This window comes from Stigmatopora nigra, chromosome 7 (genome assembly GCF_051989575.1).
Source record: "Stigmatopora nigra isolate UIUO_SnigA chromosome 7, RoL_Snig_1.1, whole genome shotgun sequence".
Classification (NCBI taxonomy): domain Eukaryota; kingdom Metazoa; phylum Chordata; class Actinopteri; order Syngnathiformes; family Syngnathidae; genus Stigmatopora; species Stigmatopora nigra.
Window position 1 is genome coordinate 13923614 of NC_135514.1, and position 26380 is coordinate 13949993.

General features: G+C 38.9%; 4 protein-coding genes across 7 annotated transcripts; 2 read left to right on the top strand and 2 right to left on the bottom strand.

The window, feature by feature from the left end:
• The first annotated feature begins 1268 nt into the window (after window positions 1-1268).
• sostdc1a (sclerostin domain containing 1a) lies at window positions 1269-3578 on the top strand. The gene is made up of 2 exons (XM_077720443.1): window positions 1269-1461; window positions 3142-3578. Exons 1-2 carry the CDS (start codon window positions 1269-1271, stop codon window positions 3576-3578), a joined length of 630 nt encoding a protein of 209 aa, XP_077576569.1.
• Window positions 3579-3988: 410 nt separating this feature from the next.
• crppa (CDP-L-ribitol pyrophosphorylase A) lies at window positions 3989-9924 on the top strand. Its single transcript, XM_077721107.1, has 10 exons — window positions 3989-4384; window positions 4774-5038; window positions 5877-6026; window positions 7057-7161; window positions 7234-7279; window positions 7591-7679; window positions 8396-8473; window positions 8622-8714; window positions 8777-8887; window positions 9593-9924. The coding sequence occupies exons 1-10, from the start codon at window positions 4146-4148 to the stop codon at window positions 9695-9697; spliced, it is 1281 nt and encodes a 426-aa protein (XP_077577233.1). The 5' UTR covers window positions 3989-4145; the 3' UTR covers window positions 9698-9924.
• A 359-nt stretch (window positions 9925-10283) lies between these two features.
• ankmy2a (ankyrin repeat and MYND domain containing 2a) lies at window positions 10284-15624 on the bottom strand. The gene is made up of 10 exons (XM_077721108.1): window positions 15280-15624; window positions 14576-14640; window positions 13708-13846; window positions 13511-13609; window positions 13278-13438; window positions 12236-12450; window positions 12021-12156; window positions 11317-11445; window positions 10558-10663; window positions 10284-10494 (listed from the first exon to the last, which is right to left on the bottom strand). The coding sequence occupies exons 1-10, from the start codon at window positions 15344-15346 to the stop codon at window positions 10445-10447; spliced, it is 1167 nt and encodes a 388-aa protein (XP_077577234.1). The 5' UTR covers window positions 15347-15624; the 3' UTR covers window positions 10284-10444.
• A 462-nt stretch (window positions 15625-16086) lies between these two features.
• On the bottom strand, window positions 16087-26074 carry LOC144199214 (bromodomain-containing protein 2-like). 4 transcript variants are annotated; one of them, XM_077720700.1, is made up of 12 exons: window positions 25889-26074; window positions 24645-24956; window positions 24038-24175; window positions 23509-23665; window positions 23286-23446; window positions 22144-22563; window positions 21517-21645; window positions 20984-21226; window positions 20022-20272; window positions 18951-19267; window positions 18218-18346; window positions 16087-17855 (listed from the first exon to the last, which is right to left on the bottom strand). In XM_077720700.1, exons 2-12 carry the CDS (start codon window positions 24903-24905, stop codon window positions 17725-17727), a joined length of 2337 nt encoding a protein of 778 aa, XP_077576826.1. In that variant the 5' UTR covers window positions 24906-24956; window positions 25889-26074; the 3' UTR covers window positions 16087-17724. The 4 variants fall into 4 exon arrangements, with proteins under 4 accessions (XP_077576826.1, XP_077576824.1, XP_077576827.1 ...); XM_077720698.1 differs by having other exon boundaries at window positions 24645-24918; window positions 25889-26073; XM_077720701.1 differs by lacking the exon at window positions 24645-24956 and having other exon boundaries at window positions 25889-26073.
• Between the last annotated feature and the right edge of the window lie 306 nt (window positions 26075-26380).

Sequence of the window (26380 nt, forward strand, 5' to 3'; positions counted from 1 at the left end):
GGGGCTCCGTCTCTACGGTGTCGTTAGAATTCCGACTTTTGAGTGCTGAAAAACTACCCTAAAAAAAAATCTAATGTGGGCAACATGTGGGCATAAAAAAAGCCTATTTTTGTCATTTTAACCAATGAAATCAAGCGAGGCTGACTTAGCTGTAATTTGAAAATCTATATTTGAATCCACAGGGTCATAAAAAGTGATTGACAAGAACGTCGAGTTGAGTCTTTGCAAGTCAAATCTAAATTCTTATATTTGACTAAAAAAACAAAAGAGAATGAGAATTAGGCTCTGGTAGAATTCCGGACTCGAACCCACGGTCCAGACCTCACGTGTCTAAGTAAAACCAACCCGCGAACGTTTGAGGGGTGCCGCAGAACCACCCGAAACGGAGAAAAAAATGACAGAAGATACAAATGAAGCCTTGCAAGGACAAATTATGGCGTTTGGTTTTATATTTTTTTGACATTTTAGCTCCTCCCAATAAAAAATGACGTCTGGCGTCATCTATAGCACATAAACATCAAAAATCTAATTAAAAGTGTTGTTACTTTGGGCCATAACCAGAGTACTTAGAATACTTAATATTATTATTTCTAGTTTTAATGATTTTTTTATCATTAATTTTTTTTATCATTCATTTTTATACCGACATTGAAAAAGTCAAGTTATAATCAATTTTTAAATGCAAATTATTTTTTTTTAAATCATATTTTTAATGATAAAAAATCGCTGGCCCTATGTAAAGGTTAAAAGTCAACATTAAAATTAATTTAATTAATAAAAAATATTTTTTTTAATTTTTTTATGGTTTAAAACAATAAACAGCGGGACTGTACTGTATTTTTATTTATTTTTTATAATTTGGTGGTCAAGATAATCTTGAGAAGTACAATAGCACTATCTACTGGAAACATTTGCAACTGTACAAAACTGCAATAACAAATGTGACCACCAGATGTCACTAACAAATCAAAAATACATCTTTTACGTCTCAGCCAGTTATTTTTTTTAGCTGTAAAAGATTGATTGATAGATGAAGCTTTCAAAAATGGATTTATGGGTAAAAAATGGAAATATGATTGACAGATTGTCTTTTAACATCATTTACTTGACTTACTGACTCAATTCTATGTTATTTAAAACTTGTTTTAGTAAAAAGTGGGTGTATTAGTGGTTACTGTTCCACCCAAACAAAGTCACCTTAAGTCCCTCCTCCAAATAAAAGCCTTCTTAACATCCTTTTCTTCATCACTAACTCCTTCCACTTCACCATGCGCCAAGATTTCTTGCCCCTTTTGCTTTTCATGGTCCTGGGGGGCTGCCAGGCCTTCAAAAACGACGCCACAGAGCACACGGGTGGCCCGGTGGTCCGGCCCCAACCGGCCGGGGAAGACGTCCAGGGGGGAAATGCGTCCCTGAACCGGGCTCGAGCCGGCGGGAGATCGGTGGGGAGGGACGGAAACGGTAAGAGGGGGCAATGGGGGGCTTGGTTGGATGTTTTGTGAATAATGGCGTGCTAAAAATAGTTCAAAGCCAGTAATAATTACTCTTATTCTATTATACTGCAACCAGGTATTTGTTTTTTTAATTAATTCCTCTAAAATAGGATTTTTTTAATTTATTTGTGCACTTCATAATGTTAAATCTCATAAAAATTGTATAATGACAATTCTGGCATTTAATATCATATTTAATACGATAGATGGGAATGTTAAAAATTCATTTAATTTATAATTATGTTATGATAGTAATTATTTTAAAGGTCAATTTATTTTGATGTAAAAATAAATTAATTATACTGTTATTTAATATATATTATTTTGATTTTTATTATTTACACCAATTTTGAAATTTCACAATTGTTTTATTAAAAATATTTGAAGATCATTCAAATCATTTTTAATGTATTTATTCAATGTTAGTTAATAGTTAATTTTACTCATTATTTTTGCATTATGAAAAAATTAATGACATTTTCTAATGAATATAGCAGTAAATAAAATAGAAATGTGTCTACTAAATTTTGAAAAAATAGTTTAATTGTATTGTTGATATCAAATTAGATTTAATAATATATCTCCATTTTATTTGATGTGGAAATACTAATAAATGCCAAAAAAATATGTCTACTAAATGTTTAAAAAATAGTTTAATTGCATTGTTGATTTAAATTTGATGTAATAATATAATCCCATTTTATTTTATATAGAAATACTAATAAATGCCAAATTTAGTCCCACTTAACCATCAAAATACACAAGACATCTATTGTTGTCAATGGCAGTGAAAGAGTTAACAACAGACATACTCATTTCTAAACGGGATTAAATGAAGAGAAGAAGAAAAAAAAAGTGTCACTCTTGGCGGATGACAGACAGCTCACCACCGTGAGGTCATTGCGACCATTCATCAAAGAGCGTCACTCACGTAAAGGCTACCATTGTCAGCCAGGCGTGTGAAGTTCTGAATGGACGCCGGTTTAAGTTACGGCAGAGAATGATCTACAGCCCGCAGCCAAAAAGTTTCAAGGAAAAAAATACAAAAAGGACGGGTTATTTGTTTCAAAACCATCTAACACTGATAAAATAACTTTGAATAAATATGGTGCGTTCAAAGCCAATGGGAAAGCACAAAAGGAGTCTTCAAATTTCCACTGTCCATTTAAACTAGGGCTATTAGTGCTAACGCTAGCATAGTAGCTCAGTTGTAGCAAAATGTTTGTATTATTGTTTCTACATAATTAACTTTTGATACCATATTTTCCCCAATATAAGACGACCCCGACTATAAGACGACCCCGACTATAAGACGACCCCGACTATAAGACGACCCCGACTATAAGACGACCCCGACTATAAGACGACCCCGACTATAAGACGACCCCGACTATAAGACGACCCCGACTATAAGACGACCCCGATTATAAGACGACGCCCTCTTTGTCAAGACTCAAGTTTGGGGAAAAAAAAACTTTTTGGACACCAGATTCAATTTATATACTGAAATATTGACAGTACATCTGAAAAAAAACAATTCTAACAATAGATTTGAGCGAAAAAGCATATTAATTGACTATTTTCCAATTTAATACGGAACAAAACATTGATCTATGGGTTGTCCTGAGTTGTGGCTATAATTCCTCAGATCGGAACCAACTGGGCTGCCGAGAACTGAGGTCAACCAAGTACATCTCCGACGGCCATTGCACCAGCGTCCACCCCATCAAGGAGCTGGTGTGCGCCGGCGAGTGTCTACCATCCCAGATGCTTCACAACTGGATCGGCGACAGCCGCCGTTCCAGGAGGTTCTGGACTCGACGCGCAGGAAACCCGGACTGGCGTTGCGTCAACGACAAAACCCGAGCGCAGCGCATCCGTTTGCAGTGCCTGGACGGCAGCGCCAGAACGTACAAAATCACTGTGGTCACTTCGTGTAAGTGCAAGAGGTTCTCTAGGCAGCACAATGAGTCGGGACAGAAGTTTGGTGCGGGGGTGCCACAGCAAACCCAGTCTAAGAGTGGGAAATCTCTGGGAGAGAAACATACGAGCCAGAACTGGCACCAAATTGGCCCGTTAAGCTAAGACGCCTTAAACTGCAATTAACCAGATATTTGCAACAGTTTAGCCATTTTTGCTTTAAGACAACTTTTTGTAAATATGTGTAATATAATATGTTTGTCAAATTAATACTTTTAGCATTTTTGATAACATTTCACAGCCATGTGTATAAAAATGTTGATGTAATATATTCTTTTTGTATTCAATCTGTTAAATTACATGTAAATAAAGTTTTCAAGACCATTAAAATAAACGACAGGTGAAATTCTGTGGCAATATTAAATATGAAATGGATTGACCTTCTCAATGTTCAAACAATTTTAACCAAATTTTCTTCAGAAAAGTTCTTATCAAAAACCCTAACCCTGTTCCAAGATGGCCGCCAGTTCGCTACGCCTTTCTGCTGACCTTTTAATCATCTAGCCTGTGTTATGTTATGCGACCGTAATTTTCTATTTTTATACGATTTGTCGGGAGTAAAAAGTCGCTCTAATTAACAATCTTTAAAAGGATACAAATAAATGTACGTACCTCTTCGATGAAATGGGAACACCCAAAAATGAACATTCGTGACATTGCACCGGAGAACTGATGGATTTTCTCCTCATGTCGGGCAAGGAACCAGACAGGCCCACCCATCCTGGGACTTTCCTTTCCAACCAACCCGAAAAGCGATGCCTTTCGCCGGCCACAGTCGCCGTGGACTTCCCGGTGTATGTGGTCCTTCCTGCTGGTGGCAGCGGAGAGAGAACCGGACTGCAGACACCCAAACAATTCTGCACACTACTGGGCCGACCACTTATAAGTTACACTATTCAAGCCTTTGAGAGGTATTAACTTACATTTAACTGGGAAAGTTACGTTTGCATGTTAGGTTTCAATGCTGCACGGACTAGTGGTTGAGATCGGTGCCTATGACTCAAACTATTTCACCCAAAACACTTATCTAGGAATTAAAGTTTGGCTCGAGATGGAGATAACATTTTTTTTAGATATTTACACATAAATCGGGTTTGGGTCAAAACAATTCAACTAACCAAATGTCTTGCAAACAACCCAAAAAGTTTGAATGGACCATTTCGATATGATTACCACCAGCTGGGGCTGCGTGATGTTGCCCCGCCCAGTTATCCAATGATTGAACAGTACTAAATAAAGTTTCCAGTTTTGAATCCTCCCAAAATGTACCTTTAACTGAAAAAATGTCTTCTTCTCGCAGTATACCGTGGATCCGTCGAATCGTGGTTGTCGTGGCTAAAGAGAAAACAGACCTGATGACAAACCTGGTCAAGCACTACCGTCACGTTAAAGTCCACGTCGAGCCGGGCGGTTCGACGCGTCACAGGTCCATTCGCAACGGCGTCCAATCCCTGGCTGACCAAGAGGGAAAGGACGGAATGGTCGTTGTCGTCCATGACGCTGTGCGACCTTTCGTGGAAGAGGAATTACTGCGTCGGGTCGTCATGGCTGCCCGGGAACACGGGGTCAGTGCAATACCTGTCAACATCAACCAATCGCTCACCTTATTAATGATTGCAATTCCCCTTATTAAGCGATTAAAAAAAACACTTAAAAGTCTATTTTTTTCCAAATTGAACGAGTTGCCCAATCAAATGAAAACAAAATACTTTGTCATGATACAACAATAATATAACGAAATTGGTGGTGTTACTCAACAAAGTGCGTTTTTCCCAGTAAAGTGCATAGAGAAACTGCACCCGTGCGCCGCCATATTGGATTAAACATTGCGTTTTTCACAGTAAAGAGCAGAGACACTGCACCTGTGCGGGCCGCCATCTTGGATCAAACAATGAGTTTTTCCCAGTAAAGAGCGTAGAGCCACTGCACCTGCATGCGCCGCCATTTTGGATCAAACATTACGTTTTTCCCAGTAAACAACAAAGAGCCACTGCACCCTTGCGCCGCCATCTTGGATCAAACATTGAAAATTTAATAAATTGATCATTCTGTAGATGTCGCTGTATGACGCTGGGTACATTGCTTGCTGACGCGCTATATTTATTTAGTGAAAAGACAAAAGTGACAAGTTTGATGGTGGGATACAAATATTTAAGGATTTGTATGTAGTTCTATATATACAAGATCGGGCAAAAATAGTTTGCTATGTTAGCATTCTGCTAGCTTTCGTCTGATGCCAGTGACCTAGAGTCCTAGACGATCCGGATTAGAGCCAAAATGGAGTAAACAAGATAGTTTTTTTACCCGTACATAAGTTGTACACACTTTGAAATAATTTTTTTTAAGTATAAAATACGTGAAAGTGTATAAATCGTGTCTAATTACCGTTTCCTTTTACATCAGGCTTCGGGCGCCGTCCGTCCGCTGGTTTCCACGGTGATCGCCACCACGTCCGAGGGGTTCCTGGACCAATCCCTGGAGCGAGCCAAGTACAGAGCCAGCGAGATGCCTCAGGCCTTCCACTACCACGTCATCCATCGAGCTTACCAGAAGGTACGTGGACTTGGACGGGAATAAAAGGACTGCGTGGGAATTCTACGGTCCGTTTTTTGGTGTTGACGCCATGACGACAGTTAGATGAAAGGTGGAGGATTAGTGGGATGTTCCGAGTGTTTTTCCCCCCTGAGACAAACGGCTTGATGCATGAGTGGACATCATTTTTGTACTTTGATGTGCTTTTCTTTGAATTGGATGCTTTTAAGGGTAATTTAATTTGTGTTAAGTGTGTGTTGAGGCTTGACGTTTGGTTGCTTTGTTACACGGGGAAACGGGGTAAATATTTTTGGGCTGGGAAACGGGCCATGGGAAAATGATTTGAAAGAAAAAAATGGGGAAAAATGTTTTGAAAGAAAAATACTTAAATAGGGAGATAATTTGAAAGAAAAATAATAAAATAGGGAAATATTTTGAAAGAAAAATACAGAAATAGGGAAAATATTTTGAAAGAAAAATACAGAAATAGGGGAAATATTTTTGAAAGAAAAATAATAAAATAGGGAAAATATTTTGAAAGAAAAATACTAAAATAGGGAAATATTTTGAAAGAAGAATACAGAAATAGGGAAAATATTTTGAAAGAAATATAAAAAAAAACGTAAATATCTTCAAAGAAAAAAAAACGGGAAAATATTTTGAAGTAAAAATAAAAAAATTGAAAATATTTTGAAAGAAAATGAAATTATTTTGAGAGAATTTTTTAGATTTTTTAAAACAGTTTTCTACAACAAAACTTGGAAGCTAGCAGCTAACAGCTAGCTGAGTTTCTGTGGGGTTTTTACAACTATTCAAATATTAGCACTTTAAAATTCTTGTTTTTGTACAAACTGAATTCATGAAATTAAAATAGTAGTATTGTTCTTGTTTATCATATTTTAGTCCTTTTATAAATGTTTGTTGACCCATACTAAAAATCTTTTTGTTTGATTTGTAGTTCAATACATACAAGACTATGCAATAATGTTTTGCTATGTTAGCATTTTGCTAGCAAAGTTATTTTTTTATGATGTATTTCCTCCTTCCTCAGTGCCAACAAAGCGACTTTGACTTTGGTACCGAGTGTCTTCACCTGGTTCTAAAGTACTGCGATACTAAAGCCAAACTCATCGAGGGCCCGCCCACTTTATGGAAGGTGACCTATCATGAGCTCCGTGACAGAATTAACATGGCTTTTACCAATTTAACCCTTTTTGACCAACTTCAGGTCACGTACAAACAGGATTTGGCAGCCGCAGAATCCGTTATCAAAGGTGAGCGAGAGCCAAAAGAGCCAGATGTGGCTCCTGAGCCATAGGTTTCCTACCCCTGCTCTAAATTGTCCTATAATTGGATGTTTGTCTCCTCTTGCCCTGAAAATGGCTGGCGACCAATTTTGTGTGTCTGCCGCCTATTGCCCAGAATTGGCCGGGATAGGCTCCGGCACCCCCGCGGCCCTTAAGGACGAGCAGAACGGAAATGACTGAATTTGCACCCGTAGAGGGAATATTTCTATACGGATCTAAATGATAGGCAGACCTTCAAAATAAAAGATTTGTCGTAAACGGCGTCCATCTTGTTTCAGAGACGCTATGCAAGAGCGCCTTTGTGATCACGGCTCGAATCCCGTTTGCCGAGAAGATGGCCGACTCGCTCAGAGAGGACGCAGAAATGGTACGTATGAGTTAGCCTATATTTAGATTTTTTTTATTTTATAAATGGATTAAAAGAACTGAAATAAACTGCCGGAATATTCTGTTTTTTTATAGATCTAAAACAATGTTTATTTTAGCTTTTTTTAAATATATTTTTAGATTTTACAAAATGATTTTTGAACTAAAAACACTGAAAATTTGATTAAAAAAATGACAATTATTGAATAAAAATACTGGAATATTCAGTTTTTTTATAGATCTTAAACAATGTTTATCTTTAGTTTTTTTTTAAATATTTTTTTTACATTTTACAAAATAATTTTTGAACTAAAAACACTGCAAATTTGATTAAAAAATGACAATTATTGAATAAAAGCCCTGAATATTCTGTTTTTTATAGATCTAAAACAATGTTTATTTGAGCTTTTTTATTTTTTGATTTTATAAAATAATTTTTGAACTAAAAACACAGAAAAAATTGATTAAAAAAATGACAATTATTGATTTAAAAGGGAGAATTTTAGGAAATGTAATAAACATCTATACTCTTCATTTTAATTTGATCCTAAAACAGAAAGTCGCCACTCATTATTTACTTTCCCGGGCCACACAAAATGATGCGGCGGACCAGATTTGGCCCCCGGGCCGCCACTTTGACACCCGTGGGTTAAAACGTGGAATTAAACGATGAAAAGCCGCAAATCCTAATTGAAATTTAATGTCGCTATTTTCCAGGAGCTGAACATCTTCCCGGATTTAACGGGAGACAACATCTCATATCTATCGGAGGTCTCCAACGTGATCCAATTCTCTGTAAATTGCCATTTTTCAACAAAAGGGAAAGGTCGCCTCCTTCAAACAAAACAATTTGGCGGCATAACAAAGCAAAACCCACATCTGGTCTTCAAAATATTCTCTGAACGGGGCTTAAAACAATAAAAAATGACCTTTTGTTTTCCAGACAAACGGCTTTAACTTAACACAAATGGAAGCCATATTTACCACAATTCAGGCGTCCAATCAAACGCTATTCCACACCGTGGTTGTCATAGCGGTAAGTATATCGTCCTATCTTCATTTGCCTGGATTTAAAATGTTAATTTTTATTTTTTTTAGGTTTCTTTGGGCGATTTAGACGGACATTTGGCGTTAGCCAAATTAGCATCAGCGGCTAAACTTCAAAATATTTACACGTACGGCATCCATGTGGACTTGGATCTGTCAAAGGTAAATTTGACACTATGTTGGGGGGTAGGGGGGGGTATACAGGGCTAGGATAGGAAATTCCTGGGAATCCTAAACCTGAAAGTAGATTAGCCGGCTAAGGAGAAGAAAAGAATGGTGGAGAATGGAGACGATGTTTGGGGGAGGGGGTGGAGTCTATCTACCCTGCTGGGGTTCTTTTCCAATTGGACCTACTCACAATATCAAGGTCTGAAAGACAGACTAGGGCAGGGGTGTCAAACATACGGCCCGCGGGCCAGATCTGGCCTGTCTGGTGGTTTGGTACGGCCCGGTGAAGAAAGCTGCATTGTATAAAAAAAATGAATTTTCTTTAAAATGTGTAGTTCTTGTAATATCCGCTAGGGGACGCAGTGTTTTAGTACGTGCAGACAACATGAATTGACATTTATTTATGTTCTTATGTTATTCTCTTGTTCATAATTTATTGTTGATAATGTAAAAGGAAAATTCTGTTAATAAACAATTTGATAATTTACTCATTTTTTGCACTAATTATTAGCATTGTGTTATGGCATTTCGTGCATGTTATGTTTAATTTATGCGCATATAAGCCTTACCTTCGATTCGGTTATAATTTTTTTTGAGACAAATATGGCTTATATGCCAGAAAATACGGAGTTCTAAAGGGAATTTGACAAATGATGGGTCATGGCCTATTTTTTGTGTCTTTTTATTTTTTTTTACTAGGGTGCTGAAACTTGGATGAAATCGCTGACCAAAGTGGCCTCGCTGGTGTCAACTTTGATACGAGACCGAAGCCTGGCCTTGGTGGGGCAAGTTTTACAGGCCTGATGACGACACTCGACTGGTTACAACCGGTTATTATAGTATGTTATATTTATATAGTATATTAAAGTTTCTGAACATGGCCAATAAATGGAGTTGTTTTTTTTTAATGGCCTCCAGAATGCTGATTTTTTTTATTTAGGGGTTTTTTGGGTGTGTATTTCCCCCAAATACTGTGATTTTTTTAAAGAAAAATACAAACATTTGAAATGTTGTTTTTAAAAATATAGATAAAATATATAGCTATGACTCAATTAAATGACTGTTGTTAAATGACATTTTTTTGTTTTTTTAGCCTGGATTTTTTAAAAATTATATTTTAAAGAGAAAATTTCCTATTTTGAAGGGATTAACAAATTTAGTTTTAAATTCAGTAATTTTGTATGAGTCGCAGTATTTTTAATAAATAAACTTCATTCAAATTAATTTTGAATGTTTATTTATTTTTACTCATTTTAGTTTGTTCAATATTTCAATTTTAGCAGACTTGATTTATTTTTAGTGAAATGCTGCCCCCTGGCAGGACTGGAGGGCTCACTGCAGCCCCGATAAAGTCGAGATAAAATCGAAATAAAAAGTATTTAAACGGCAAAACCTTTGATTTTTGTATTTATCAAAGACGTGAATGGAAACAAAACAATTACAGTAAGTACTGCAGTATGGTTATAAATATATAGATGTATTCCCTAATTAAGATAATTGTGCCACTTCTCCCAACATGGTTCACCTGTTTGCCTTTTACGTGGGTGACACTCACTGTTGCTGGGCAGATTGGGCAGGTTGGTCCGTGTCATCACTCGGAGCTGAAATGGAAAAGTGATATGTTGGGAGTGGAAAATGTTGGGGTGCTTTAGCCTACAACTAACCTGGCTTTTGCGCTAGCTGCTCTTGGCGCTCCTCGTTCAGCTTCTTGCAGACTTTCTTGTGCGTGAACCAGTGTAACTTCTGACACGATTGGTCGCAGTACAGCACCTGTTTGCAAGCAAAAGGCCACGCCCATTCAAGATATTAGCTCAAAATCCATTGGTCCTTTTTTTGATTGTTCTTAATTGTGTGATCATATTTTTTCATTATGACAATGAAATAATAGGGATTTAAATAATAATAATAATAGTAATAAAATAATAATAATAATAGTAATAATAATAATAATAATGATAATAATAATAATAAAATAATAATAATAAAATAATAATAATAAAATAATAATAATAAATAATTAAAAAATAAATAAAATAATAATAAAAAATAATAATAATATAATAATAATAATGATGATAATAATGATAAAAATAATAACAATACTGATGATAGCTAATAATTATTATTACTTTAATTAATTTAACTTAAACAGTAGTCCCTCGATTATTGCAAATGCAAAATTATTTTTCCTCCTATTTTCTTTTTTTAGGTTTACTACTTTTTTCCTCTATTATTATTATTATTTTTATAATAGGGGTTATTGCACCATGTCTGGTCTGAATTAACCACGATATTTGAGGGATTACTTTACTATTCATTGTGTATAAATACGGAACATTGTTTGCTTTAAACTTAAATATACATAACAACATAAACTACATGTTTTTTTCCATTAAAAAAAATTAAAAATGCCTTTTACTTACCGTTTTACAAACAGAGCACCTTTTTTGCGCTCCTTTATCCCCGCAGGTGGTGCAAAAGTCGGCATCCACAAAACCCACTTGCCCCGTCACGGCTTGCGTCAACACCGACAACGCTGTGGGTTCGTCGCCCTGCGGGTTACCACGTCAAAAAGAACGTTTAAAAATAATAATAATTACCTTATTTTCACGACTATAAGGCGCAAATAAAAGTCTTAAATTATCTCCAAAATAGACAGAGCGCCTTATAATCCAGTGCGCCTTATATATGGACCAATACAGCATGTTTGTTTAAAGTTGTGTATTTTTGCCATTGTTATTTATATGTATATTTGTTTGTTGTTATTTGTGCACTTATTGTTGAAGCTTTAAATTTCATTATACTTGTATAATGACAATAAAAACATTCTATTAAATTCAATTAACGAATAACAACTAACAAGCACTACTACTACTAATACAGCTCCATCTAGTGGCTGTATAACCACAAACCCCTACCAGGACCACTGCGCCTTATAGTGCAGAAAATACAGTACCTTAACCAGGTGGAGATTGGTGTATAAAAAACCAATGCATCCTTTGTGTGTTTAAAATACAGAAATAGCACTCGTTACTGACACTGCGGCTAAAAATACGATGCGCCGTATAGTCTGGAAAATACGGTATAACAATTGAAAACAAAAATTCCTACTGGGAATCGAACTCACAACGGCAACAGGGGCGATACTGCGCACCAGCTGCTGCAACAAGGTGGCGTCACAGAAGGGAAATTTCCGTACACACTCGCGGACAAACTTCTCCTGGAAGACCGGGAAGCCGTCTCCGTCTCGGCCTTTCAGGAGGCTGGAAATGCAAAAACAAAGTAGCATTTAGCGAGTAGAAGAAGAAGAAGAAGAAGGAAAATGGAGGAGTAGGCGGCCACCTTTTGATTAGTCCGTCCAGCTTATCACGATTATGCTCCAGGAAGGAGGCGCATTTATCCAGCACGCATCCGATGTAGTGCATCTTGACGGCCAGGACTTCGTTCATGTCACGTTGCTTCATGCACTTCTCGCAGATGAGCTCCACAACGCGCCGGCATTTGTCCAGCGATGGTGGCGACGCCAGTAGTGGGTTCTCCTTCACCAGGGTCACCAGCTGCATCGGTGAAGGATCGTTTTCAACTCGTTTAAGTCCAAAAATTCCCATTAGCATTAATTCATTTTTTATTTTACTTTATATGTTCATTTGTTGTTATTTGTACATTTCCCTACTTTGTATTTATGTTGTGGACTATTTATTATGCTGACTGATAATTTTATTATTATTCATTGTTACTATTTATCGACTATTTATCTGTTCGTTCATTTGTTGTTGTTATTTGTACACGTCCCGGAATATTTATGTTGTTGACATTTTTTTTTAATTTATTAATTATTGATTATTTTATCAATATTCATGGTAACTATCTAGATTATTTAATTAGCTGTTCATTCGTTTTTGTTGTTATTTGTGCACTTGCCTGAATATTTATGTTGTTAACCGTTTTATTTATGACTTGCTTATTGATTACTCTATTTTTTATTTATTATTCATTGTTATTATTGAGTGTTTATTTATACTCATTTATTATTTATTTATTATTCAGTTATTATTGATTGATTATTTATACTCCTTTATTATTTATCTATTATTCACTTTTAATCACAATTGATTATTTATACTCTTATTATTTATCTATTATGCATTGTTATTATTGATTGATTAGTTATACTCATTTACTATGTATTTATTTTCCTTTGTTATTTATATATGTATATTTATTTGTTGTCATTTGTGCACTTAGGACTAATACTACTACCACTACCACTACTCCTACTACTACTCCTACTACTACTACTACAGCTCCATCTAGTGGCTGTATAACCACAATCCCCTACTCCAACCACTAACATCTGCGCCTTATAGTGCAGAAAATACCATACCTTAACCGGGTGGAGATTGGTGCTCATGATGATCTTGTGCAGGGGTCCGGCTAGCTTGGGGGGCAACTTGGGTTCCTTCTCCAGACCCTGCGTTTTAGTGTAGTAGTCCAGCCGGGTGCGGGAGAAGAAATTATTGATGGCCGTCACGCAGTCGTGTTGCCCTGGACGACGAGACGGCGTACAAAAACATTCAAATACGAGGAAGAGGCGGCGTGGGACGCCGTCAAACGTACCGACAAAGGCGGCCATTTGCGCCGCCGTCCTCCCCACCGAGTTGACGGCGTCCGTCTCGGCGCCGGCGTCCAACATCATCCATGTGATGTCCGTCTTCCCTGTGAGTGGCGTAAAAAATGGCGGATTAATAATTGCATAAAGGCCATTGATAGCATAAATAATCGTTTGTGTTAGCCAACGCAGCGTGTTAGCATACCCGAGAGGCCGGCAAACATAAGTGCCGTGTAGCCGTGCTCGTGTTGGTTGCAGTTGACGTCGGCGCCGTGCCTCAGTAACAGCTGACACATGTCGGCTTTGCCCTTGTAGGCGGCGTGCATTAGTGGCGTCATGCCGTTCTGGCAGGAGAGACAAAAAAAGGACATCACTTGAAATTTGGACCTCGTTCCGATCGTGACGGGACATTTGGTCGCCGGACATTTGGTGGCCGGACATTTCTTGGCCGGACATTTGGTGGCCGGACATTTGGTGGCCGGACATTTGGTGGCCGGACATTTGGTGGCCGGACATTTGGTGGCCGGACATTTGGTGGCCGGACATTTGGTGGCCGGACATTTGGTGGCCGGACATTTGGTGGCCGGACATTTGGTGGCCGGACATTTGGTGGCCGGACATTTGGTGGCCGGACATTTGGTGGCCGGACATTTGGTGGCCGGACATTTGGTGGCCGGACATTTGGTGGCCGGACATTTGGTGGCCGGACATTTGGTGGCCGGACATTTGGTGGCCGGACATTTGGTGGCCGGACATTTGGTGGCCGGACATTTGGTGGCCGGACATTTGGTGGCCGGACATTTGGTCGCCGGACATTTGGTCGCCGGACATTTGGTCGCCGGACATTTGGTGGCCGGACATTTGGTCGCCGGACATTTGGTCGCCGGACATTTGGTCGCCGGACATTTGGTCGCCGGCCAAATGTACTTAGATATTAAACAGTACTTGGATATTAAACTCTCTCTCTCTCATGAATATAATTTTGAGAGCTGGTTTCAACAGTAAACTCTCTGTCACCATTTGACTGGCGACCAAACGTCCGAGCACCGAAATAGTCACTTTTTTTTCCATACCTCATCCAAGCAGTTTACTCTAACTTCTTTACAACCAAGCAGTCTGGAAGCCTCTTGGACATTTCCTGTAATATTTTTTTAAGAAAAGAACACTCAGTCATCATATGTTTTAATTTCATGTGTTCGATAAAATGTCCTGTTAACATTTTAAATGATTTTTCTACCATGAGCGCAAACAACCGACATGATCCTGCAATGCACATTTTGACCAGCAGACGGCGTGTAATGTGGGTTTATTTGTTATATTGCTGAGATTTTTTGAAATGAACCAAATACACCGTAGTTTTAAAAGTCTAAATTAATACTAGTAGTCTATAAGGTTTCTAGATGAAGCATTATTATATAAATATCAAATACACGTGATTCTTTCAAACTTTCAGCATCATTAAACTCATTTCAGCGTGTTTAATAGTATATCATTGTCAATGCAAGTAAATGTGTTAATGAGTGTAATAATATATAATGATATGTGTTGGAAATGCTGTTGTTTTGGAGTTAAAGAAGATAGAACTACACATATAAATATTGTTCGATGTCAACGCACTTAGGTTCTGGGTCGTTAACTATAAACACAAAAAATGTCGAAAATATAACATTAGTATTTATGGTTGTTACTGTTTTGATGAGATAAAAAGCGCACGAGGTCACTCGTGGTTACGATATTAGAAATTTTGAGGGATTAGCCAGAGAGAAGCTGACTTTACCTGTTGTGATAACGTCAAACAACTCCTTTTCGGTGGGAGACATGTCTCCTATTTTGGCAGCAGACATTTTTGCGATGGGAAGAAGCACTCGAGAGGCACAAATAAGCCGGAAATTTACGTTTTGGGCGTCGTTGGGTGATGCACGAGTATAGAGCACCCAAGCTAGCTAGCTCAAGCTGTCGAAGTGGATTGTACTATCTCACATTCGAAGTTGGGGTACCTAAAATGTATTTTAGGTAATTTGTCACAGTAATATAGATGATGGACTCCAAAAAAGAATAAATAAATAAAAATAAACATACAATTTAATTTTGGAAGAATTGTTGTTTATAGTGGTTGAAGCGGTTAGTTTGAAGTCACTTAAAATGATGCGCCCCTGCTCTTTGGATAAATAGAAATGTCCATTATGTTGACGTTCTGGAAAGTTTAGAGAAGATACCGCAAATTTAGCTAAATATTCTGTACATTTTTTTGCCTAAAAACGCTTGTTGTATATGTACAGTTTATTAATAATTATAATTAGAGTATAAACTCAAAGTCTGTAATACAGATTGTTTGTTTATTGTCAAATTGCCAATAAAGTTTTAAATAATAGAAACGCTGTTTAAATACGTATATCAACAATTTATATTCAAAGGAAAGTTTTGAGATTTTTAAAATCAAATGTTATGGTAGAATTAGTGCGTTGTTATATTGCTCATTTTTAAAAATATATATTTTAATTGTCAAATAAGCGTGCTACCGTGCACGCCCCCTAAGGGCTGACTCATAAACTACATGCAAATCAACAAGATAAAGATGATCACAGTGTTTTTACAGATTATTTTAATAACCAAGGCTGTCAACTGAAGAACCAGAAAAGAAAAGCCATGTAAACAAACAGTGATGGTCAACAGGAATGAGAGAGAACTCTAAAAATCATGTAAAAAGGACACAAACAAGAACAGAAGCAAGGTAAGAATAGATAGGATGCAGTAGTATGAGCAATAGCATAAATACTTTGAATATACAAGCGTTACTTCAACAATTTCTCATAGTGAACATTCTCTGAACAAAACAAATCAACTTGTCTGCAGCCAGAACAGCAAAACCTCTAACATTACTATTTGGAATGTAGAAACTGTATGAGTATTTAATCATTTATACTTGTGTACTACTTTTTGTCCAAGTATTAATGGAACTATATGCTATTAGTGTCGCACAATTTTACTAGCTTACAAACAGTGCTTCACGTAACACAGTCGTCCAACTCGTATGTCAACATGTCCTTCTCTGGCAGATGGAACTAATCTTAAAAATCCTTCTTTATAAAAGAAACGTAGACTTTTGTACGTGAATTTAAGGTGCTCGGACGTTTGGTCGCTATTTTTTTGGTCGACGGTCAAATGGTGACTGAGAGTTTACTGTTGAAACCAGCTCTCAGAATTATATTCATTAGAGAGTTTAATATCTAAGTACTGTTGAATATCTAAGAGAGTTTAATATCTAAGTACTGTTTAACTTCTAAGTATTGTTTAACTTCTAAGTACTGTTTAACTTCTAAGTACATTTTAATATCTAAGTACTGTTTAATATCTAAGTGCTGTTTAATTTCTAAGTACTGTTTGATTTCTAAGTACTGTTTAATATCTAAGTACTGTTGAAAACAGTATATTTAGATATATTAAACTCTCTCATGGATATTATTTTGAGAGATGGTCTCAACAGTAATCCGATATTAAACAGTACTTAGATATTAAACAGTACTAAGATATTAAACTCTCTCAGGAATCAACAGTTGATATTTAGATATTAAACTATCTCATGAATATGACTTTGAGAGCTACTTTCAATAGTACTTTGACATTGAACAGTACTTAGAAACTAAACAGTACTTAGAAACTAAACAGTACTTAGAAATTAAACAGTACTTAGAAATTAAACAGTACTTAGAAATTAAACAGTACTTAGAAATTAAACAGTACTTAGAAATTAAACAGTACTTAGAAATTAAACAGTACTTAGAAATTAAACAGTACTTAGAAATTAAACAGTACTTAGAAATTAAACAGTACTTAGAAATTAAACAGTACTTAGAAATTAAACAGTACTTAGACATTAAACAGTACTTAGATATTAAACAGTACTTAGATATTAAACAGTACTCAGATATTAAACTCTCTCTCATGAATATAATTTTAAAAGCTAGTTTCAACAGTGAAATCTCTGTCACCATTTGACCTGCGACCAAAAGACCCTCGACCAAACGTCCAGTCACAGAATTTACACACCAAAAAGTAACCGGGAGAAATGAACATCATCCCTGCAAAAACATCCTTCAAGTGTAACATTCAAAAAAGGTGTCGGACGCAGTTTTCAGGGGAACATCACGTGTGTCGCGTTCTGGGCCAGCCCAGGTCCCTGAGTTGCTTCTTCTTCTTCTTCTCGACTACAACAGCTAAGTTCTCAGCCCGAATCCGACTCGCTGGTGTCCGAGGACGACGAAGACGAGGAAGACGAGGAGGAGGACGAGTCTGAGCTAGAGCTGCTGAGGCGAGTGGGTTGCGTGTGGGTCTCAGTGGGGTTGGATTTCTCCACTGTGAACATTCACAGATAATACATTAAAAAAGAACTATTTTCCCCTTAAAGTTGCCTTAAAATCATTGAATTTTACAATTTCTCGCGTATAAGCCGTACCCTTAAAGTTGCCTTAAAATGGTTGAATTTGCAATTTCTCACATATGAGCCGTTCCCTTAGTTGCCTTAAAATGGTTGAATTTGACAATTTCTCGCGTATAAGCCGTACCCTTAAAGATGCCTTAGAATGGTTGTATTTGACAATTTCTTGCGTATAAGCCGCCCCCTGATTCACAATTTTTTTACCTCCATATTGGTGGTTTTAATAGGCAAAATATATGATAGAAAATACTGTATTTCACCTCTGACTTTTTATGCTCACCTTTTGGTTTAACGGGCTTCTTTCCCGAATTGAGCTGTCCGCTAACATCTTGCAGCCTCCTCTCCAGTTCTAGCCTCTTCTCCAGGGTCAGCTCCTCTTTGGACTTGAGCACGCCACCTTTTTTTACCGCTAATGCCACAATAAAAAAAGTAAGTTTACATGTGTCAAAGTGGCGGCCCGGGGGCCAAATCTGGCTCGCCGTATCATTTTGTGTGGCCCGCGAAGGTCAAATGATGAGTGCCGACTTTCTGTTTTAGGAACAAATTCAAATGAAGAGTATAGATGTATATTACATTTCCTGATTTTCCCCCTTTTAAATCAATAATTGTCATTTTTTAATCCATTTTCCTGTGTTTTTAGTTCAAAAATCATTTTGCAGAATCTAAAAATATATTTTAAAAAAAGCTAAAATAAACATTTTTTTTAGATCTATAAAAAAAAAACCTAAATATTCAGGGCTTTTAATCCAGTTCTTTTAATCCATTTATTCAAGTATAGATGTATATTAAATTTCCTGATTTTCCCCCTTTTAAATCAATAATTGTAATTTCTTAATCAATTTTTTCAGTGTTTTTAGTTCAAAAATCATTTTGTAAAATCTAGAACTATTTTTTTAAAAAAAAGCTAAAATAAACATAGTTTTAGATCTATAAAAACGGAATATTTAGGGCTTTTAATCCAGTTCTTTTAATCCATTTATCAAAAAAAAAAAATCGAAATATTATATTCAAACCTTGTTCAGCGTAGGGCCTCCTTGGCTTCTTCCGCAGGCACGTCATGGCGTAGCGCTCCAGTTCCTTGAGCGTGGACGGCTTGAGTGTCTCAAAATCGATCTCGATGTCCTCGGGGTTGGTGTCGCGGAGCGAGGGCTCCCGTGATTGGATGATGTGGACCACCCGGCCCAGTTTCTCCCCCGGTAGCTTGTTGATGTCCAGGCTCAACTGGCGCTTTTCGTCATAAGTCATAGGAACGATCTCCTCCTCTTCCTCGGAGTCGTAATGTGGCAGCAGAGTGGCCGGCATTGGTGGGTAGAACGACTTCTTGGAGCTCCTGGACGGGAGACCCAATTTTTTTTTTTAAAAATTAATAAAATCGGATAATAAATGGGTCACTTGTTGCTAAGTGAAAGAATGCTAATGACTAAGCTAGCAGTGCATTGTTTTGTTGACATATTATTACAGAATTGTGAAAAGGAGAGTTATTAGGGAAGTCCACTAAATAACCTTGTTTAGGGCAGGTGTGTCAAAGTGGCGGCCCGGGGGCCAAATGAGGCCCGCTGCATGATTTTGTGTGGACCGGGAAAGTAAATCATGAGTGGCGACTTTCTGTTTTAGGATCAAATTGAAATGAAGAGTATAGATGTATATTAAATATCAAGTCGATTTTATTTTAGATATAATATTTAGATATTTTTTTTATATAAATGGATTAAAAGAATTGGATTAAAAGCCCTGAATATTCTGTTTTTTATAGATCTAAAACAATGTTTATTTTAGCTTATATTTTTAGATTTTTCTAAATTATTTTTGAACTAAAAAAACAGAAAAAAATGGATTAAAAAATGACAATTATTGATTTAAAAGGGGGAAAATCAGGAAATTTACTATACATCTATACTCTTCATTCTAATTTCATCCTAAAACAGAAAGTTGGCACTCATGATTGACTTTCCCGGACCGCACAAAATGATGCGGCGGCCCAGATTTAGCCCCCGACCCGCCACTTTGACACACAGGGATTTTAAATGGTGATCCCACATAATGAACCAGCACTTTTTTATGTGTGTTTGGTGCATGCTACTAACTTGTTCTTGCTGCTCTTCTTGCTCTGGCTCTTTTTGGGTTGTGACATTCCGGCTCTGGATGCCTTGCTCTTGGGCATTTTATTGGGTAAGGTCCATTCCTCGGAACCAGCCCGGTTCTTGCTTCCACGGCTTCGTTTCTCCGGCTTCCTACGCTTCTTTTTCTCCTTTTTCTCCTTCTTCTCGCGCTTCTTCTTGGGCTTGACCATGGGACCCTGGGAGAGCGCCGTCAGCTGTTCGTGAACGGCTCGTAGCTGAGAGAGATGAGGGTGAAAAAAAATGGGAATCATTAGACATGGGATCATTTTAATCTATGGCTACTTTCTTAGAGGACTTAAGACATCATTGGCCTAAAATCCTTCCAGTCCTTTTTATTGTTTAAGCATATGAATGGTAAAATATTCATGTTTCTTCAATGTAGTTAGGAACCGTTTTCACCACTGGTGTCAAAGTAGCGGCCCGCGGGCCAAATCTGGCCCGCTGCATCATTTTGTGCGGTCCGGGAAAGTAAATCATGAGTGGTGACTTTCTGTTTTAGGATTAAATTAAAATGAAGAGTATAGATGTATATTAAATGTCCTGATTTTCCCACTTTTTAATCAATAATTGTCTTTTTTTTTTAAATCATTTTTTCTGTTTTTAGTTCAAAAAATAATTTTGTAAAATCTAAAAATATATTTTTAAAAATTAACATTGTTTTAGATGTATTTAAAAAAACTGAATATTCATGAATTTTAATCTAGTTCTTTTAATCTATTCATAAAAAAAAATGTAAATATTATATCTAAAATGGTCCGGCCCACATAAAATCGAGTTGACGTTAATTGTATAGTTGCAGTTACAAAATATTCATATTTCATCTCCCAAGCGGTTCTGGTTCCAGTTTTAAACAAAAATAATAATAATAACGACAATAATCAGCCAGACAAAATAATGGTAATTTGTGATTTAATAAAAGCACTCACCTGCGTGCACACCTGGTCCTGCAGCTCAGCCAACCGGTGCGCTCGCTCCTCCTCGCTATCCGAGCTCGGGCTGCTCTCGCTCTCTGTGCTGGGCTCGCTCTCGGACGTGGTGGACGTAGACGAGGACGAGGTGGACGAAGAGGAGGACGAGGATGATGACGACGGGTGGCCGCTCGGGGAAATGCCGGCGTGGTCAAGCTGCGGCTCGTCGGGCATCTTGGCGAAGCTGAACTCAAACACGTCCTGCGGGCGCCATTATGGTGACAAATAATAATAATTAAATCTTAAAAATAAAATAAAATAAATTTTAAAAATGCATAGACATACACAAATACATATACACATACATAGACATATACATAGACATATACATAGACATATACATAGACATATACATAGACATATACATAGACATATACATAGACATATACATAGACATATACATAGACATAGACATATACATAGACATAGACATATACATAGACATATACATAGACATATACATAGACATAGGCATATACACCAAGTCTCACCTGCAGTTTGCGAGCCATGCCCACCACGTCATGGTCGGGGGGGTTATACTTGTAGCAGTTGGAGAACATGAGGCGTACGTCGCCGGCAAACTGCTGTGCGTCGCGGTACTCCCGCCCATCCATCTTCCTCTGGTGACAATAATATACAAAATATATATATGAATTTTTTTGCAAATTTTAATCCAATCTCAATGTTTTCAGATTTAGTTCCTTGATATTTAAAATACCTAAGGGCAACATGTCATTTTTAAAATTCTTAACACTTTTTTTTACCCATTTTTTATAATTAAGTGTCAAAAAAAATTGTTAATGACATTTCTTTAACTATTATTACCATTTTTTTTCTTGTTAGTTATTTTCATTTTTTTTTATTTTTTACCCAATTTATGTAATCAAACAAAGTGTAAAAATGTGTTTGTTAAGGACATTTCTTAAACTATTATTACCATTATTATTTTTTTTTGTTATTTATGATCTAAAACCATCAATCCATGCAGTATTTTCAAAAAAATGGTGTGGAATCTGGCAACAATGGCGTCCGAGTCCAATTGGATTGGACGCCTATTGTAAACCGTCAATGGCAGCCAATGAGTAGACGTCGACTACTATCCGCCATGCATCCGTCACCTTGATGGTGCCGAGGTCCATGGGACACTTGATGATGTCGTGATAGTCGTGCAGGCCGAGATCGGCGGCGTCCACGGGTTTGTAGAAGGGCCAGGCGTAGGCGGCGTGCTTCTTGGACAGCATGTCCTTGAGCAGCCCGCCGCAGTAGCGCATGGGCGGGCTCAGCTTGCCCTTCCGCGAGGCCTGCGACACCACGCAGTCGGGAAGGTCCTTCTTGGGTGGCTTGATGGGGCGCCCACTACCCACGCGCCGTCCGGTGGCGGGCTGCAGCAGCTGGACAACTCCGGGCAGCGTCTCCGGGGGCTGCCCGCCGTGGCCTCCCTTTCCCAAGCCCACCGCGTGTCCCTCTGCCGACATGCCCACCGTCAAGCCCAGGGTGGACGGCGTGGTGGTGTCCGCCTTGCGCTTGACGCCCTTTTTCTAACCCAAAAAAATAAAAAATAACAAAACAAAAATACCGTTGAGTGGGGTACTCTGACGTTTGGTCTCCCGGACGTTTGGTCGCCTGAACACAGTCGCCTGGACGATTGGTCACCCAATTGGTCGCCCGGACGTTTGGCCACCCAGATGTTTGGCCGCCCAGACGTTTGGTCACCCGGACGTTTGGTCACCCGGACGTTTGGTCACCCGGACGTTTGGTCACCCGGACGTTTGGTCACCCGGACGTTTGGTCACCCGGACGTTTGGTCACCCGGACGTTTGGTCACCCGGACGTTTGGTCACCAGGACGTTTGGTCACCCGGACGTTTGGTCACCCGGACGTTTGGTCACCCAATTGGTCGCCCAGACGTTTGGTCGCCCGGACGTTTGACAACATGACAGAGTTTACTGTTGAAACCAGCTATCAAAATTATATACATGAGAGTTTAATATCTAAATATCTACTGTTGAAAAAAAAACAGCTCTCAAATTTATATTCACCCGGGCGACCAAACGTCCGGGCGACCAAACGTCCGGGCGACCAAACGTCCGGGCGACCAAACGTCCGGTCACGGTGCGGGGTGCCACGGAAAATTAAACCGACGTTCGGAGGTAAACTCATCGGCTGCCACTGGGGGCACTTGACGTCCAATACTTTTACAACTTCTACGCAGATGCGAGAAAATACAGTAGATAGCAACATCCTTAGGTTGGAGGCCTACCTTGGTGGTGGGCTGCGTGGGAGGCAAGCTCATGATCGCCGGCGGCAGGCTCTTTGTCATCACCGTCTGTGGCGAGTTGGCCGGCGTGGACTCGCCCGTGTCCGAGGAAGATGGCGAGTACGCCGACTGCGACACGGCCGGCACCTGCTGCGCCCGGGGGTCTGACGGAAACGCGGGTAAGGACGGCGTTCGTCTATTGGCGAGGGCAGGGGTGCCTACTCACGGGGATGCTCGCGGTTGCTTTTTCGGCCACGACCCGGGCCGCCCTTCTGGCGGGGGTTGGGCGCGGAGAGCTCCACCTCTTCCTGAGGCATCTGCGCCACCTTCTGGAGGAAGATCTTCTCAAGAGACTGGGCCATCAGCACGATGTCGTCTGTCGGCTGGAGAGGGGTTGGTTGATTTGATTTATTTAACAGATTTAAAAAAAAATGAAATTATTGTTACTGAAAATATTATAAGTACGGTTTAATATCCAAGTACTGTTTAATAGCCAAGTACTGTTTAATATCCAAGTACTGTTTAATATCCAAGTACTGTTTAATATCCAAGTACTGTTTCATATCCAAGTGCTGTTTAATATCCAAGTACTGTTTAATATCCAAGCACTGTTTAATATCCAAGCACTGTTTAATATCTAAGCACTGTTTAATGTCTATGTACTGTTTAATATCTATGTACTGTTTAATATCCAAGTACTGTTTAATATCTAAGTACATTTGACCGGCGACAAAACGTCCGGTTGCGGAACGGACCTTGTTGTAGATGTAGCAGTTGGTGAACATGGTGCTAAAGTCTTGGATGCACTCGCTGGCCGAGCGGTAAAAGTTATTCTCCAGGCGCTTCTTGATGGTTCCCATGTCCATGGGCTGCTTGATGATTTTGTGATAGTCCTGACACACAAAAAGAATTTTATCACATTTTGCAAGGAGCATGGAAGGCATTTCATGGCAGATTCATTAATAATGCCATCCAAAAGAATTCCAACAGTGAGGCGAGGCCGCCTAAATTATTATTATTATTCTTCTATAATATTTTGGTCATCACTTATTCATCCCATTATCTTTGAGACGGTTTAATTGATCAGATTGCAGATGATTTTAGTTGAAAATATGTATTGGAAAACAAAGATTGTGAAAAGTTGGGAGTATGAATGTAAAGGAGCGTATCTTCCGCACTATAAGACGTACATTCTGGCTAACGATTGTAATTACGAGACGAGATCTTGTTTTGATTGATTAAAAAAAAGATGGCAGCTTCTCTTGTCACCTATGTATATTTGGAGTCTTCAGAAAAACACAAAGGAATTGGCCTCACTGTCCCAAATACTTTAGGAGGAGCGAGTACAATTGTGTTTCTCACGGGCAAGTTGAGCCTGTTAGCATCCACCGGATCGTGAAAGGGCCACGCAAAGTGATGCTTCCAAAGGCACTTGAGCAGGGTCTTCTGGAGGAACTGCAGCTGATTGGTCGCCCGGCCCGACCGCGACGGGTCTCTGACGGCGGGCTGCGGAGTGGCGGGTAGACCTAGCGGCGTGGCGTGCGGCAGCGACGGGCTCTCGAAGTCCTCGTAGAGTAGCGACGGCTTCCGGATGCGCTTGCCCGTGCCGGCGTGCGAGTCCATCCCCACGGTGGCGCTGTGGTGGCGAGCAGTCCATGCAAATGTTATCAAGCTCTTTTTGTTTTGGTTCAGAAATGGGAAATTGTTACAAACTACGGTCAATTGGCGGCGATTAACAGGGGCGGCGACAAGATCCACTTTAAGGGATTTTCCATCTCTGATTTTAAAAAAATCCCCCACCCAGATTTTAATCTGTATGTCGGCAACATGCAAACATCCGGAATTTGCTAGATTATCGAGACCATATAAACATACGAAAACAATATTGTAAGATAATGCAACAAAGTGTAAGGACTTTGGAATAAATAAAGATGCATTTTTGGATCTAAAAACACACCACCACCACGGAGCAGTATGACTTTTAATTAATTTATAGTTTGTTTTTTATAAATCATGTTACGAACGTCCATTTTTTGCCAACAATATACTCAATTATAGACGTTGTCGCGTAATGTTTACGTCACGACTCCATGTGTGTTTGTAAACACTGCCTCCGAAGAACAGCCCACTATTTTCGTTATAAAAAAAATAAACATTTTTAAAAAGTCAAACTATTCCTTCTAATGTCAACAGAACCTGCCAGTCGCCGGTAAAACTGAGCGAATGTCACGGTTTCTTAAACAGTTTAGAGAAGTAATTTTGCGACGTCCTTACGTTAGAAAACGTGTACAAAACGGACCAGAATAAGCCAATATTTTTTATGACAGGACGCTTAGCTTGCAATGAATGGGGGTGCCCGGTCGGCAGTGGTGGTGGTGGTGGTGGTGCGGAAGGGAGGCTAGCCGGGGCTATGTCAAGTCTGTCAACCGCCCCCGCCCCCGCCCCAAAATCTTCTTAAAATGCCGCAATGTTCAAAAATAACGCCGACCCACAACATGGAAGCTAAACCAAGCTAGCTGGTAACGGTAACTAAGCGAATGCATTGCTGTCACGCCATTCTGACACGAACGTCGGCGAAAATATTAAATGAGAAACAAAAAGGTTACCTTTCGTGAAGCAAATTGAGAGTCGCATCCATACCGTTGTGTGTCCAGTCGTTATCCAATTTTAACTTAAAAAACGAACAAACAAAAACAAAAAAAAGCAGCTTGTCCGCTGCTTTTATAGCGGATGGGACCGAAGCGACCACTGACAGCTCCTCCACGAAATGGTGACCAACTACTTCCGTTTCAGTCCACATATATGCCTGCGCGCGATTAGGGTCGCTACTTCCTGTCATGTGACCGATCAGGACGCTTCTCGATTGGTTGTGACTTGACGTCCGTCCAGCGGCACAGTCCGACGCTTATGTTGTTTGTTATGCACGTTAGCCAGCGAGCTAGCTCAGCAAATCCATTAGAATTGCTTTAAATCACCAACGTTTCGTTATTTAAGAGACATTTTGAGGTTCTGCGCTCATTAGCGTGAGTGTAGTGAAACTAAACAAAATGTTTTTTTAGTCTTTAGTCAATTGAAGTTGACTGACAAAACACTTCATA

What these genes read in the sequence shown, in the direction of transcription:
- sostdc1a (XM_077720443.1), top strand. Translation starts at nt 1,269, where the DNA reads ATGCGCCAAGATTTCTTGCCCCTTTTGCTTTTCATGGTCCTGGGGGGC. An exon ending in GGTGGGGAGGGACGGAAACG is followed by an intron (nt 1,462 to 3,141) that starts GTAAGAGGGGGC and finishes ATAATTCCTCAG; the next exon opens with ATCGGAACCAACTGGGCTGC.
- crppa (XM_077721107.1), top strand. Translation starts at nt 4,146, where the DNA reads ATGGATTTTCTCCTCATGTCGGGCAAGGAACCAGACAGGCCCACCCAT. An exon ending in GCCCGCCCACTTTATGGAAG is followed by an intron (nt 7,162 to 7,233) that starts GTGACCTATCAT and finishes GACCAACTTCAG; the next exon opens with GTCACGTACAAACAGGATTT. An exon ending in TGGACTTGGATCTGTCAAAG is followed by an intron (nt 8,888 to 9,592) that starts GTAAATTTGACA and finishes TTTTTTTACTAG; the next exon opens with GGTGCTGAAACTTGGATGAA.
- ankmy2a (XM_077721108.1), bottom strand. Translation starts at nt 15,346, where the DNA reads ATGTCTGCTGCCAAAATAGGAGACATGTCTCCCACCGAAAAGGAGTTG. An exon ending in TATGTTTGCCGGCCTCTCGG is followed by an intron (nt 13,610 to 13,707) that starts GTATGCTAACAC and finishes CGCCACTCACAG; the next exon opens with GGAAGACGGACATCACATGG. An exon ending in GCAAATGGCCGCCTTTGTCG is followed by an intron (nt 13,439 to 13,510) that starts GTACGTTTGACG and finishes CTCGTCGTCCAG; the next exon opens with GGCAACACGACTGCGTGACG.
- LOC144199214 (XM_077720698.1), bottom strand. Translation starts at nt 25,920, where the DNA reads ATGGATGCGACTCTCAATTTGCTTCACGAAAG. An exon ending in CTAACAGGCTCAACTTGCCC is followed by an intron (nt 24,176 to 24,644) that starts GTGAGAAACACA and finishes TTTGTGTGTCAG; the next exon opens with GACTATCACAAAATCATCAA. An exon ending in AAGAAGAGCAGCAAGAACAA is followed by an intron (nt 19,268 to 20,021) that starts GTTAGTAGCATG and finishes TCTCCCGTCCAG; the next exon opens with GAGCTCCAAGAAGTCGTTCT.